The sequence below is a fragment of the Odontomachus brunneus genome, unplaced genomic scaffold (assembly GCF_010583005.1).
Source record: "Odontomachus brunneus isolate Ranch 3 - 2012 unplaced genomic scaffold, Obru_v1 Obru_scaffold_037, whole genome shotgun sequence".
NCBI classification, from domain to species: Eukaryota; Metazoa; Arthropoda; class Insecta; order Hymenoptera; family Formicidae; genus Odontomachus; species Odontomachus brunneus.
In genome coordinates, this window is record NW_022639487.1 from 1,549,112 (window position 1) to 1,564,331 (window position 15,220).

The 15,220-nt window shown below is 46.0% G+C and overlaps 1 protein-coding gene across 3 annotated transcripts in view; it reads right to left on the reverse strand.

Annotated features, from left to right (window-relative positions):
• Positions 1-298: 298 nt before the first annotated feature.
• Positions 299-15,220, reverse strand: part of LOC116843938 (hemicentin-2-like) — a 205,718-nt gene continuing 190,796 nt past the window's right edge. For all 3 annotated transcript variants that reach the window (XM_032814893.1, XM_032814891.1, XM_032814892.1), the window contains exons 10-12: positions 4,596-4,844; positions 2,853-3,133; positions 299-1,778 (exon numbers count right to left, since the gene is read on the reverse strand). In XM_032814893.1, coding sequence (XP_032670784.1) covers positions 1,635-1,778; positions 2,853-3,133; positions 4,596-4,844 — 674 coding nt within the window. In that variant the 3' untranslated portion in view covers positions 299-1,634. The remainder of the gene's footprint in view (positions 1,779-2,852; positions 3,134-4,595; positions 4,845-15,220) is intronic.

A 15,220-nucleotide genomic window follows, 5' to 3' on the forward strand; every position in this document is an offset into this window, starting at 1 on the left:
TAGTTGTACACGACGAAAATGATAAATCGAAGTACACGTATTGGGCGATATTACCATGTCCCGCGTTAAGTACTCGTTGCATAGTAAATGCCCTCGCGCCGCGTTCTCACGTGGAGAAATTTCTTCTCCGCTCGAGATGTAGAGTATGAGATATAAGGGAAAAGTGTAACGCGAGTATGCACACGTTGCGCGAATAAATTCATCTCACATGCCGCAGGAATTTCGCCTCCTCGTATCCCACGGTCTTAATGGAGAGGAGCATGGAAAGGTTAAGCGGAGCGACAAGCGAATGAGCTCGTTTGTGTAAAACAGATGAAACGTATTCTCTTTATTCGTATTCGTATGCCATCGAGTTTTATCTTACGCGATCGGACATATCTTAACGTGTAACGGATTGAAATTCGGACAGTAGTGACTATAACTCTAGGACCAGGCTCGTGTCTATTTACAATAGATCTTTGTACAAAAACTAGTTTCATATATAAACAGTAAAACCCACGTCCGTGTGCCGCGTCGATGATCGGGAACGAAGACGTCGCTCCTTAAAGAGAGGATCTTTCTCGGGTTTCGGCGAAAAGTCTCTCGAACGAATACGCTTTTTCTCTTTCGGGTCGTTATAAAAAATTTTGCGTACGAAAAACATGAGCAGTGGTGAGCTTCGAATACGATCACATTAATATCGTTAGTATTTCGAGGATAAGGCTGGATAAGCTACGTTCGCAAACTCATATACATACATACACACACATACATACACACACATTCCTCTTCTTCTCCTCTCCCCACCCCATCTCCATTTCTTTTCTAACCATATTTCCTCGCAGGAGACTGCGAGGCCGACTCGAAGATAGTTTGTAGATTGTAAAAGTTCCAAAAGAATTTTCACGTGAGGTCCATATAAAAAGATATCCTGCGCGCGACTCTCGCGAAATCGGGAGTATGAATAAAGTATAAAGCGCCGTCGGAGATATCCCTTAGCCCATACGCTTCGACCCAGCCTCATCTCTCTCGTTATTGACATTAACTACTTAGGGGTTAGACTCTTTTGTACGTACGATATACCGCTTATATCTCAGTAATGTCAGTAAAGAAATATTTCCGGACGTGTACGGGGCTTCTTCTCTAAGACTTGCGCTAACGTCGTTTATCTCGTCTCTCCTGCAAAATTATGTACGAAAACATAGCCACCTCCGGTAGCGACGATATCGATTTAATGTAATATCGAGGAGAGACCGCGTTCCCGTCAATACGATCCGGAACACCCAACCAGCCTCTACAGTTTTGTACAGTAAACGTTAAGTATATCTCTCTTTTCCTCTCAAACAAATACATACATACTTTCTCTCTCTCTCTCTCTCTCTCTCTCTCTCTCTCTCTCTCTCTCTCTTACTCTCTCTTTCTCGCATACAACTATTGGGAAGATGCCGCGTTAGACCTCGCGATCGCGTCTCAGGGATCCACGGGTCTTTCTCTCTCTCTCTCTTTCCTTCTCTCTCTCTCTCTCTCTCTCTCTCTCTCTGCAACGCTCCTCACCATCCGCGCGCTCGTTACATTTACGCGTGCAAATATAATCGCCGGCGGCGATGGCGTCTCAGAAGCTCACGAGGTTGATCCCGCGGGGAGTCCCTTCGAACTTATATACAACTCTCTTGTATCCGATTCGAGCGTGTCACCACTTCCGGCTGATGGAATTTGCCTTGCGCGGAGACCGACGACGAGACGGGCCTTTGCGGCATCGACGAAAGCCCTTTGCTCGTCCTTTGAAGGCTATAATATATCTGAAAGCATGAAAAATCACGCCTCGACGTTTCATCAGACTGTTGCATGATTAAACGACAAAAGGATACACACGAGTCGTGCAATAGTTACTTTAACGAACAAGCATTTTAATTATTCAGACGCTTCAGAGAAGAGAGCGCGACCCAACTTCTTGAAGTCTTTATATTTTTTTCTTTATATCTTTATTAATAGATATTTATTCTTTATTTTTATATCTTTATTAAAATCCTATTGTTTTTTCGATATGTATATATATAGTTCGGTTCTAGGCTTGAATTCGCATTCAAGTAGGTATTATCATATGAAGAGTTCTTACGATTTAATTGATTGCAGTATCTGTCAGTATCTGTCTTGGGATGCACAATATTTATTGGGCTAGGTATTTACAGCATCTATCCGAACACAGGCTTAGTATCAAACTAATGGCAGATAAGTAGATTTCTAAGATAAAGGTTTCAAGAAGTTGGCACGTAGCAGCTCGCGCGTCAGAGTGCGATTACTCTGACGGAGGAGAGCGGAAGTCGTACACGAAACGAGTAATGTGCATCAGGACTGGCCTCGTCGAATTATCGAGAAAACTTGGACGTAATTAAACTTACGAAAGCGCAGATAACTCAAAGATCTGCTTAAACCGGAAAAGTTAAAGTGGGGGACTAGCGCATATTGAGGCAAACCTTCTCGACTGACTCTCCACCGCTCTCTGGTCGAAACTCCTAATATTTAAAACAACCCCTCTGATTTAACCCCGCGAAAGTTAGAAGGGGCCAATATTACGACGAAAACGGAGGTCGAATCGGGTATTACGGATATTAAAAATGCAGCGTCCCTCCGACGCGATTAAGGCTGTAATTCCGTCGGCTTTCGGCTTCCTCTCTTTCTCCCAATTCTCGCTCCCAATTTTGCGTTATTCACACGCGGAAGCTAACGATAGAGAACTGAACAAACACCATTGGAAAATTGCGGGCAGTTTACTCGAATTTCCTCTTTGACGAGAAAGTCACGATAATTAAATCGATTATGCAACGATCATGAGACTGAGCAACAAATCGTGCGTTTCGGCGGAATTCACTCACGTTTTGGTTGTTACGCTGATTGTACGCGTCCATCGCCATCTGCTTGAAATCTGCCATCGTGGGCGGATGATTATAAGTGCTCTGTTTAGACACGTGATTCTGCGGGTAATTTAAAGTAGGCGTTGGCAGGCAGTCAGTTAGCATTGGATCCGGGGGCAAATCTAGACCGTGCTGAACGATTGGCCTTTTTTCCGGCGAGGCATCTTCGTCGGTGGCTCGGTCTTTCTTCCGTCGTTGTGGCGGTGTCTTGTAGACGGGAGTGTACGTTAGGGGTCTTCTCTCTGTGAACAGATTTGACGAAGCCATGCAGAGCCAGACGACTAAGCCGCTTAGTCGATTAAATCAAGGTAGGACCGGCTATTTTATAAATGCTAGCCTCTCTCGTGACCGCGACAAACATAAGTCCCACGTACGAGAGATTCGTCGTGTTGTGTGTCGCGTGTGTTTTCCATTACGACGCTAAAAGCGAGACTCCGCGAGGATTTGCTCACTCCCCCTCTATCAGGACGGGACTTTTCCATTTGCGAAAATTGCGAAATCTGGGCGGAGCGTCTCTCGATTTTTAAGTATCTCGATCTATCTTCATATATCCCGACATTATTATTATTATTATCATTATTATTATTATTATTTCGCATGGCTCACTCGCCGACGTAGCTCGTATTAATATCGCAAATGGAAATGCATTTTCATGGAAAAGGTAACATCGCGCTGAAATGAATTTAAATGAGAAGTTTGCTTCGCGGACTAGCTTGTTACAAGTATGAAAAGCTAACGTGCTTGTTATTATATCCGCGCCGCTTGGAAAATGAGATATCAGATTAGACTTTTATTATATTCACATTTACGCGGATTTGAAGCGCGCACAACATGTGTTCTTCCGATGGCGCGTACTGCTGCTGCGTCTATGACATTTTGCGTCGATCTTAATTCGTTATGTTTGATCAAGCAAAAAACTCGGTCGAATTATTCGCCACCGTACTGATACTTCAATGCGTACTTCAGAACGAAACAATGCTTCGGCAAAATGTGCAAAACAATATATCGATAGAACGCGCATTGCTGTCGCCACATGTGAATCCATCAATAATTTAATTACATTACGTTGCACATTTATGAAGATTAAAGCGCGTGGCTTTCGATGCAAGAAATCGATACGCAAAGTAATATCCGTATAAAGTCAGGAAAAAATTTCCGCATCACTTATAAATGTCCATGAAAATATGAGCGAGAGAGCTAATTTTTTGCTAATTTTTTTGGCAAATTTTTTGTGGAACAATTCATTATTTGATTATCTTGTTACTACTTAATTCCAGTAAAGATAGAAGTCACGATCGTGATTTTTGCTTATTTCGCCCACAACGCAATGCAGTACTCAAAAATATAAAACCGCAAGTTTTTTTTATCAATATTAAGCAAGTATGAAGTAAAATATGTATCCTACGAATATATTTCATCTCTCACACTCTCAACGCGTTGTTATTCCGTTAAAAATTTGGTAAAACCTTTTACGCCTGGTGCATTTTTGTGCATCTCGAAAAAGCAGAGATTATTTTTTATTAATGCTGTCGAACCACTGTATCTGTCTCGTGACACATTCAAAGGAAATACGCGCGCGCGTGACGACCCAGCTAGATTCTCGTCGACGCGAAATAGAGCGAATTGTGGCGGATATACGCGACGCAAGGCGCGATTCGCGCGCGACTCTTTTTCCCGACGATCGGGGAACGCCGGCGTACTCACCATACTCGTTGGGTATGATGTCCGGATCGATGTCATCGACCGCCTGCTTGGTCTGAGGGTGCACCGGGGTGGTTGCACCTGCATTAGGCGGCTCGCACACGATGGGAGCGTGCTTTGGACTCCCGGGTCGGCCGGTGAAGTGCTTCCGGCAGAGCGCCACTACGATTACAGCTACGGCCAGGACCAAAAGGGTCGCCGTGGCTGCCAAGCCCAGCAACAACGGATTCAGCATCGATGCGTTGGTGTTGCCTGTCGCGACAGTCGATGCAAAATGCTCGATCAACTGGAACTTCTATCGATCATCCCGTGTATCCCTACCCCGCGCCAGCGACGCGACCCATCCCTTTCGCCCGATCCTGCATTCTGTCCAGCGCGAGGCAGAAGTTTGCGCAAGTCGTAGTGCAGGAAGCACTATAAGTAACCTCTCTCCCTCTCTCTCTTTTACGTCGAGTCGCTCTCTCGTTCGTTCGGTTTCCCTCGTTCCTTTTCCTCTTTCTCGCGTATCGAAGTCGTATCAACGAGAGGGAAAGAAAGGGAAGGAAACGCGACTGCTTCTCCGTACTTTTCAATTACCCTTGGATTGTGTCGCGTCGCTCGTTGATTGGCTGCAAATTCGTGAACGGAATCCGGAACACGTAATAAATGTTTTATGCGTTCCCGGCTACTCCCCTGTGCAGCTACTCCCGGACGAGACATTTCCAGGCGCCGACTATTTTGCGTCTCGCCGTGGCCTTTCTCTTTGTCTCGGTAAACGAAGGTATCAGAAAGGAGGCGATTCAACGTTTCTCTATTACCGACGCGTGACACACCGTCTCGCACAAAGAGTACGTACAACGGTAGATCGAAAAGGGATCATTGAACGGGCGCAGTGCCTTGATATATATCGCAAAGCGCTGCTCTGAAAGTGGCCTGATTGCAAGAGCTAAACTCCCTTTGTGATAACGCCGTTCACAGACTAGCGCGATCGTTAGAGCGTGAACCACGCCGGAGAAAAATTGTAACTGCTGCTCGACGCGATAATTTGTTATGTCAACAAACTCAATCTCGCGCTCGTGTTGCTCGTAGTATCGGGCAATTCGATTAAAATATTTCTCCGACTCTGCAACTTTGTTCAACGGATTACTTTGGCGGAATATTACACGGTATCGTGACACATACTGAGAGAAAAACATGGTTGATTTAATTAAAATTATTTTTTATTCTAACTATATTTTTTGTAGTAAAATGATAACATGCATATTATCACTAACGTTATAATATAATTTAATTAAAAAATGATTTTCTTGACCATAATTTATAGTAATTATTTGTGTGTGATTATTATTACAAATACTACATATTTTTTCTCAGTGCACCGATTATCTCAAAGATTGCGGAGCTCGTTTCAATTGCATGCACGGTTTTTTTAATTTTCTTTCATTATATTTTTATCCCGGACATATTTCCTTTCTTGATGATTCGCGATTACGCGTTTCTTAAATTATTAATTTTTAGGAAAGAGGAACACCCAAAAAAATATAATACCCTAATCTTTAAATCCTAGGAAATTTTACTTTTGTCCATATGATCTTAAGAGAATTCTTTTAAATATAAGAAAAAAATATATTAAGCACAATATTCTTAAAGTTAGGCGAATCTCGTCTTTTAGATACAGTACAAGTTTTGTTCTTTATGGAAATTTCTTCTAGTAAGAGAGAACATTTTGCTTCAAGTAAATTATATTCCTTTTGATTCAAAAAGAAAAGGAAATGTTAGAACATTCAGAAAAAAGTTAGAACAACAGGATAGACGTAGCCGTGACGGCCATCTCTGCGTCACGAATTTACGTCTATTCTATGCAGATGAGATAACGTAGATAATTCCCCCCTGTGCATTGACTCTTTCTGCTACCCTCTTTCTTTCTGTCACGACGATCTCGATGACCACTGCGTCGATATCGGGTACCCAGGTTAATAAGCAGGATAATAATTAACGAAGGTATGTCTATTATAAGGCTATTACAAGTACAACCCCTCTTTGTATAAATGTGCGCTTCTGTTTCACAGGCGCAATATACCGCACGCACATACGAACGTGTGTCTGTCTCTCTCTCTCTCTTTCTCTCTCTCTCTCTCTCTCTCTCTCTCTCTCTCTCTCTCTCTACTTTACCCGGTTTTACCTCCGTGTTCTCTGCGTATGCGTTCATTCGCGCGTGCAAACACGCGTGTGGGCACCTCCTTGTGTTAACGCGTTAACGTACGTGCGGACGAGCACGCATGTACATATATGTATTTATATACGTATTTATATACATATATTTATATATAAATACGTATATATGTTTCAGAGCGCAAGGAGAATATAATTACATCAATTAACGTACACCTTGCCGCGCGCATACAACCGTAAAACCGCCCCTACAAGAACGTCCGCGCGAAGTCCACCTAGCCGACCTCTCCGGGTTGTTATCACGAGCTCGCTCGTACCGCACCTAAATATAAACCGGTTTGTGTATGTGGGTCCGTTATGGTTGTCGGAAGCCATGTCCTATTGACCCTGTGCACTCGTACCCTCCTATGCGCTGCGGGCGTTTTGTTCGAGTTTTTCAAGCCCAGATCCCCGCGCTGTGTACCAGCTGCACATTATTACGAATAGGTGGTCTCCCTGTAAAATTTGATTTCCGTCTCGCCCGGCGGATGCGCGATATTTTGGCGTGCACGACACCATGGAATTATGTAGGATATAATTCGCCGATGTAGAACGCGTCGTTTCGTCGGCACACCCGTGCGTCATGTCGTCACCGATGAAGATTCACGCGCGGGGATGCGGAGAAGCGCATTGTAGCTTTTTTCCGCGCAACTGTGTAACAGTTATCTCGATAATAGCGAGTGCTGCAAGCGCGAGTTTCGCAGTTGCTGCCACGTTAGCCGCGGTAACTAAAGCTTAAGCGAGCGGTAATACCCGAAGCGACGAGCTCGCAGCTCGGTTAAAAACACGAAAAGGCGGCGGCGGCGAGATGCGCCTTTTAAAGCTCGTTTAGCGCTGGGAAACCGACCGCGGCCCATTCAGGACCTCAAAGAAATGAAACGGTGTAAACGAGATCGCTCCTGGGCTACAAGTGCGAGTTCTGCCTTTAGAGGCTTCGGGTTTATTGTTTGCAGTTGCAGCCTCTGAAAGAGGCGGCGTAAATACGTCCTCTTTCAACACGGTTGCCTCAATATCGCAAATTATATCCGCGAGTCGTCGATCTTCGCGGAAAACGTCTCGCGCGTAAAAACGAACCACGCCAATTCCCGCCGCGCTTAATGATCGTCGCCTCTCTGTCTTAATCATCGCGTTGTCAACAGTTTGAAAAAAGAGGATTGAAATGATAAAAGCGAATAAATCGTTTCAACTGGCTTGAAAACAATAATAATTGATTTTAATGGGACACAAAGCGATAGTGTTGATCGAATCGACGCGTCGCGGATTAATCACGTCGTCGAATATGTGTCACTTGTGCCGGCGACATTAATGTCGTCAGAACAATGCCTGTTTTGCGAGATACTCGTGATGAAATCGTGGAAACGATTGTATAACTGTATCATAACAAACGCGTACTTCTCTTCGTAGATCTATGATACGTATAAAGTCGTCAGCGTGATTTAAACGTATTTCGCGTATATGATCATTATATTCCGAAATCATTTGTTCTCGAAAGTAATTTTGTAACGAAATTACGCGTAAAGGGAAACGGTATATACTGTGCATCCGCTCGGTAAATTAATGCTTCTGTGTTCGGGCAAATTCTATTTTCCGTATATTACGTTCAGTTTAACGGTCGTTCCGCGCGAATATTGCGCGCCGCAACAAAACGCGGCGAAGGAAAGCTAGAATTATTCGCCGGAATTTTATGGCGTTTATTCCGAAAACGCAACACGACCGCATCGAACTTCGACAAAGAATAGAACATTTGCAAAGACTGTAACGTACCGTTTTGTTGCGACAAATATACACATTTCTTTTTTTGCAGAATTGACGCATTTAATTCAGCACGTATATCTATGGTTTATTGCGCTCTCAGTGTTGTATTATACAGCCCATTGCTATCGCGTTGCATCAGTATGACGGTTAAATTGAATCGCGAGTATATATTACGCGCGATATTAGCGCGTTCCGAGTCGGAATACGATTGTTTGCCGGGATAAAAGCGCATTTGAAATTAACAATCCCGGCAATATATTCGTCAAAAGCATTGCGTGCTTACGTAAATTGCGAGCGAATAAATTCTCGTCGAAAGTCCATTATGCAAATATTATTGAGCGGGGAGATGCACCCGTGAGAGGTGCTTCTTAAGAGCTCGCTGGAAAAAAAACGAGGTGGTGAGGCAGAGAGGAAGACGCGGCATGAAATACATAAAATTTCGCACCGCGCAGGCATAACGATCCAAGTTTGTTAATAAGAAATGGGAGATTGCTCGTTAACCGGAGACGTCGGCTGTAAAATCCGCGTAGAGTTTCCATTCGGCTGTGATATGCGAGATAACGCCTCGGAACCGATTAGACGGTCCGCGCGAAAAGGGAAAGTCATCGAACCGTTGATCGAAATGAGCCAATAAAACGGGCGTGCGCACAAAATCGGGAGAGGCTCCAATCTCGCGTACGAGGAAAACCGACGAGAAAAAAAACAGGCTGTCACGTTTAATCATGGTGTCGCTCCTTGGATCGGCCACCGTCGGCGTCGTTGAAATTTTTAAAAGAGCCGTAAATCCGCTGTTATCCGCAGTCCTGTAGGAGACAGAGGTAGCTGGAATTCCGGCTTGACGGGCATCCAGGGAGCATTCGTGATACTCGTTAAAGTTTGATTAGACTTTGATTGCCGGCGGAAAGCGGACCAATTTAAACTCCACCTCGCAGACTACGAAAGCAAAAAAAAGACACAGTGGGAGTAAAAGAGAGGGAAAGAGAAAGAGAAAGAGAGAGAGAGAGGGAGGGAGAGAGAGAGAGAGAATGATGGGGAGAAAGAGAGGGGAGAAGGAGTGGAACGACACCCGGCGCCCAAGTGAACGCGGGTGTTACGTCTCGGCTTTGCCGCGTTCTCTCCATGAAAGAATTTAGTCGAGAGCGGCAGAGCTACCTGTCCTTCGCTTGTATGTACAGCCGACGCGCGGACAGTGTGTTTACACCGGAATATGTCCCAGACACCGGGAGTAATTAAACTTTTTCCAGTGTGAAATTGCAGGGCCGCGCCGGCGCGCTGAGTGGCGAGCGGGGTGTGGAAGGTACAGTTGCTCGATCGCGGCGCGGAAAATTGTAAAAGTGGGTATAATTGCGAGAGGCGAAGGAAATGGCAGAGTCACTCGAGTTACGTATCTTGTTGCGCGTCATTCACGACAAACAAATACAGTTGTAACTTTGAAAACGCGGCGTTTGAGATTCAACGACGTCGCGGAAATGACGCGTCGAAGGTCGAATTATCGGCCGAAATATAATTGTCAATGACGCGGCAGAGAGGAGAACGTTGATAATAAAAACGAGCAACGTAAAAAAAAGAGAAGCAAGAGAGCGCTGAAGCTTTTTGTAAAATATTTGTCCGTTTCATCGTGGGACTCGACGTAATTATTATAATGACTCGTGTCACCGTTGAAGGATAAAAGGGGAAGGACATAGGGAGGGGCCTACACACACATGCATCTCTTGTCTGCCTGCCTGCCTGCTTGCCTGCCCGCTCGTTCGTTCGTTCGTTCGTTCGTTCGTTCGTTCGTTCACGCGCGCGCGGTTGTTTGCCTTAAACAGGATTTTAATGCACTCAAGCCGCTCTTTTGCCGCGCGTCTTGTTGACTATGCACTTTGTCTTACCTGCGTAAATAAGGTAGGGGCGGACTCAACGACGCCGGGAGAACGCGTCAGGAGAGGAATTCTTTGAGCCACTCGACGTTGTTGTGTAGCTCGCGTTAAAGCGACAGCGCTACCAGTACTTCATTCAAAAAATCTGTCAGCGGACTGCCAGAGAAAGCAAACTCGTGCAGCGTTTTGAATGCAGGTATTATTAACTGACATCTGACGCTACATGGGACTGTTCTCTCTTAGGGGAGATGGTTCGCTTCGCTTCCTCTCAAAATCTCTCTCGAGCAGCACGACAATTTAACGTGAACCTTTTTTCATGGAGTAGTGTTCCGGTAACGGTGCATGACGGGAAACAAAGTAATAAACTCGGGCAACGCAAATTTGCATTTTATTCCGTTATTGCGCGTTAAAAGCTTTGTCGTTGATTTAATGAAATCACACCTGCGTAACTGGATCATCAATGTGTATATACGGAGAAGATGTTAACATGAAAATTGCTATAATAATTGATTATATTTTCATTTCATACGTGATATTTATATTTTAGAAAGGGAAATGTTTTATTGAAAAATTGTTTCTAGCGAGATTTACAATCTTCCTTGGCAAGATGAACTGTATATTCTCAAGCTACTTGAAACATAGGAAAATTGAAAAGAATTTAAATTCAATGAAAAAGAAACTGTAATATTCTTTCCGTTTTTATCTAAAACTACGAGAATTACTACATTTTTTATTACGCTGCGACTGGAGAAAGAGACTTCATACTTTCGGCGCAGTTTACTACGCTCAGATGCGTTGCGGAACTCGCGAGGATTTCGCGAGAGCGCGCACAATCGCATCGCGGGATATATTATGCTCACTGTCAAATTTTGAACACGTTCGCGTGGCTGCATGGAAACGACTTCCCCGTGGCGTTGTAAAATATCTTCCGTCAGCTATTCGCCGCATAAGCATCGACGTGTTTCGGCTGCGCCGTCGCGGTCGTGGGAAAGAGTTAATATTGACGTTCTCGTTTATCTCGCCGTGGTATCTCGCATCCCCCGCGAAGATGCATGGCCTGTTGCACGTTCCGCGCGAAAACAATGTCAATTGCGGCACGATAAATCGCCCTGATCGGACAGTAGGGGACGAATACCCGATCGCCACCTCGTTCCTGCTTCTTTCCTCATCACCCTAGTATCCTAAAGCCTCCAGGAAACGAAGAGAGAGAGAGAAAGAGAGAGAGAGAGAGAGAGAGAGAGAGAGAGAGAGAGAGCTAGGTGAACAAGACCTCCGGAAAATCGAGTTGCTCCCGGCGAAGGATACGCCCGACGTGTACAGATTTCGGAAGCGGGATTTCACGGAGGAAGTTTCTCGCGACCAGGAGAGCAACGGTGCCGAGTGGCGACGGGACGCGAGCGAGCTGCCTTTCCAAGCGAGAGAAAGAGAAAGAGAAAGAACGGGTTAAAGTAATTCGTCCCAAATCGAGGCAATCCCGCGGAAACCCCGAAGCCAATTCCCAAAGAATTGCATTCTGAAACCGTCCACGTGGTGGCCCCTAGGCCAGACCGAACCGACTGTACCGCGCACGCGAGCACGCCGGAGCTCCCGTAGGGAGACTTTAGGGATCTTGGATCGATCCTGGAAAGAATGATGCCAGGGATATTCGCTCGTTTCCTCCTCTCGTCAACGGAAGTCGGTTGTCGCAAGCGTTACTTGGCCTTTTCGAATAATTACCCTCGCTCTGCACATCCCCCCGACAACGTTTGCGGTCTCTCCCGGTATCGAATATAAGTGGAGCGAACTTCGTTAATACCCAATGTCCCGCGTAAAATCCTACCGCCGCGTTTATATCGTTCCTACCGTTTGTTCGATATGAAACTTTCGTGATTAATTCCGGTAATCCTTCCCGTATAGTTGCGCGATTTATATGCGAATTACGTGTACCGAGCGGAGATATATATCCCAAACGCTCTCTCTCTCTTTGCAGCAAGGTGAATTCTTCGTGGCTTCAGTCTCGATATCGCTTCCTCTGTCACTCTCTTTCTCCATCTCTGTTGTAGTGTATCAGCGTGTCGCTATTTGAGGATGGCAGGCGAGGAAGTCTTCCGCAATTTTTTTCGCAAATATTTCGCAATGCGAATCGAGTGTGCCGCGCGGGATCAGAAGGGTGCACTCGCTACCCGTTTAATTTCCTTAATGGATCGGTCGCTGCCCGTTCAATGAATGATTACGAAATAGAGGGAGATATGAAGCGAGAGACCGCCGCAGTTTTCTTCCCGCTTGTCTCAGCCACCACGACTTGTCTTACCGCTTTTATCCCTCGTGTCCGTTTTCTTGCGCCGTCGCGGCGTGCCGCACCGAGTTACCGTTTTTCCCGTTCTCGCGCCGGCGGTAGAAACTTCTCGACTTGAATCATATCTTCTTCTTGGCATGCCGGTATCGTTACCGACTAGCGTTTCGTTCACCCGTGACTACTTCTTGTTCTCTAACGGAGATACCGGTAAGGCCGCGCAAAAACATTTCAACGGTAGATCCCCGCGCGAGCCACATCGGTTTGTTAGAGCGAAGGAAACGGGAAGTGTGTTCGTTTCTCGGGGACGTGATAAGTGAGAAGTACAAAAGTGGAGGTTCGTTCTCTTTTTCGAACGAGACCTGTATATCGAGCTCAAAAGCGATACAGAGTTCTCTCTCTCTCTCTCTCTCTCTCTCTCTCTCTCTCTCTCTCTCTCTCTCTCTCTCTCTCTTTATTTTTACTTTGGACAAAATCACCCAAAAAAATATTTTCATGTCATTTTTATTTTATGTGAATATTTGAAGAGAGAAATGACTTAAAAAATATTTACGCGTAAATTGATTTATATAGAGCGATATGTGCGCGCTATGAAAGAATCGCCGGGTACCGAGTATTAGCCCGGAGTATCGGGGTGAGCAAGCGCGTCGAAAACGCGTCACAAAGACCGGCGATGCCTTCTGTCACTAGCGGAACCCTGCGGCACTTTATAGGACAATACTAGACGGGCACAATACAAAGAGCCCGCAAATTGGCTTCGATGGTTCGTAGACAGGCCGCCATTCGGGCAAATCAGCGCCGCGAGGTTACGGTCGTCAAATCAATATTTGCACCTCGCCACCCTCGCGCACACACAGAGAGCCGGTGTGCAAAGTCAGGCGTGTCGGAATTAGTGAAGAAGGAAGGAAGGAGGCAGAGGGTAAAGAGGGGTTGGACCCGGCGGTGAAGGACGACGGCGTGGAGGAGAGGACGCGCCGAGGGAGCGCGCGCGCGGGGCTGGGACGGCGGGATTACGTGGTTGGTGGCGTTGGAAATCGGTGGTAAACTGAATTAACCTTGTTGACCCGCGACCGTATGTTACCAATGACTTTCTATTACGTCGGCCGGGAAGTCGCGCAGATAGAGTGTCCATTATAATCAAACGTCGCGCGCGGAAGAACGGAAAGGGAATGATGGAAGTGTCGCATCTGGCGAGACGCGCTCGCTCAAACGTGCAAACGTATGCTCTCTACTTCGCCCGTGATCCTTCGAAACCATTGGCTTCGTCTGCGCGGAAAGATTTGTTGACTTCATCTAGCTACAGGTAGATAAGTAGGTAGGTAGGTAGGTAGGTAGGTAGGTAGGTAGGTAGGTAGATAGGTAGGTAGGTAAGTAGGTAGGTAGGTAGGTAGGTAGATTGGTTGGTTGGTTGGTTGGTTAGTTGGCAGGCAGGCAGGCAGGCAGGCAGGGGTAGGTAGGTAGATATTTGCCGAAACAAGAACGCCCGGCGGCTCTATAACGGTATATCGAACCTCCTGCTCTCGCGTATTAATGCGGCGGAAGTTAGTTTCCGATCCGTTGCAGGTAAACTCGAGCACGCCAACCTTCCAGCAATTTTTGGTATGTAATGCAGTCTGTAGCACATCGATCAAGCCGACGATTACGTTCTCGCGTTTTGGCTTTTTCGTGTCGACAAGCGACAGCACGAACAGACGCCCGGACGATAAGTTCTTTGAGTTTGATGCCTTTCGAGTTTGCTACGTGGTGGTGTTTGCTACGCCTCCAATATTACGGGAGAATGTAGCGTCGGGGGCGTCGAGTTTCCTCTTTGCAGCTAAGAGGAGAGAAACTCAATTAGAAATGCGAGTAAGCATTTCCAACGAATATATTTATCAGTTTCCCGACGCGCGCATCCTAATCCCGACGAAAATTTCCGCGAATTCGATCGATTCGCAAGTTCGATTTAGTACGGCGGGAGAAATCCTCTAAGCATTTCTCGGAATATTACGCAAATTTACTATAAAAATTAACGAAACCTAGAGTTACAAAATTACCGCGTAACTGGTACGGAAGTTTATTTGCGCTCGATATGTGGAAGAGGTGAGATCAGCTTTGTGCTTGGCCGCCGTATCTGAAATATTTTCAGGATCGAGTGACGCGCGACGATCGCATGGTAGCGTTGCGAAAATAAATATCTCTCGGTAAACGCGTGTGATACACACGTCACAACCGCGAGTTCCCTCGACTCGACTCGAAGGAAAGAGTCGAGTCGTCGCGCGGCTCCATTCGACGAGGGTCGAACCCGGCGATGCGATGTGGGGTGCGCTGTTTGTTATTTCCCTACGGAATCGCTCACACGGGGTGAGTCGCAGAAAGCCGGCGGAAACTGTCACGTCGCGTACGACGAAGCGGGGTGTAGGTGTTCGTTGATTGAGAGTAATCTGTTTTGTTAATTGCAAGGTCCGCAGAGTCCGATACCTGCGGTTGCGTTGTGCTGCGTTCAGCATTACAAGTTCTCTCTCTCTCTCTCTCTCTCTCTCTCTCTCTCTCTCTCTCTCTCTCTCTCTCTC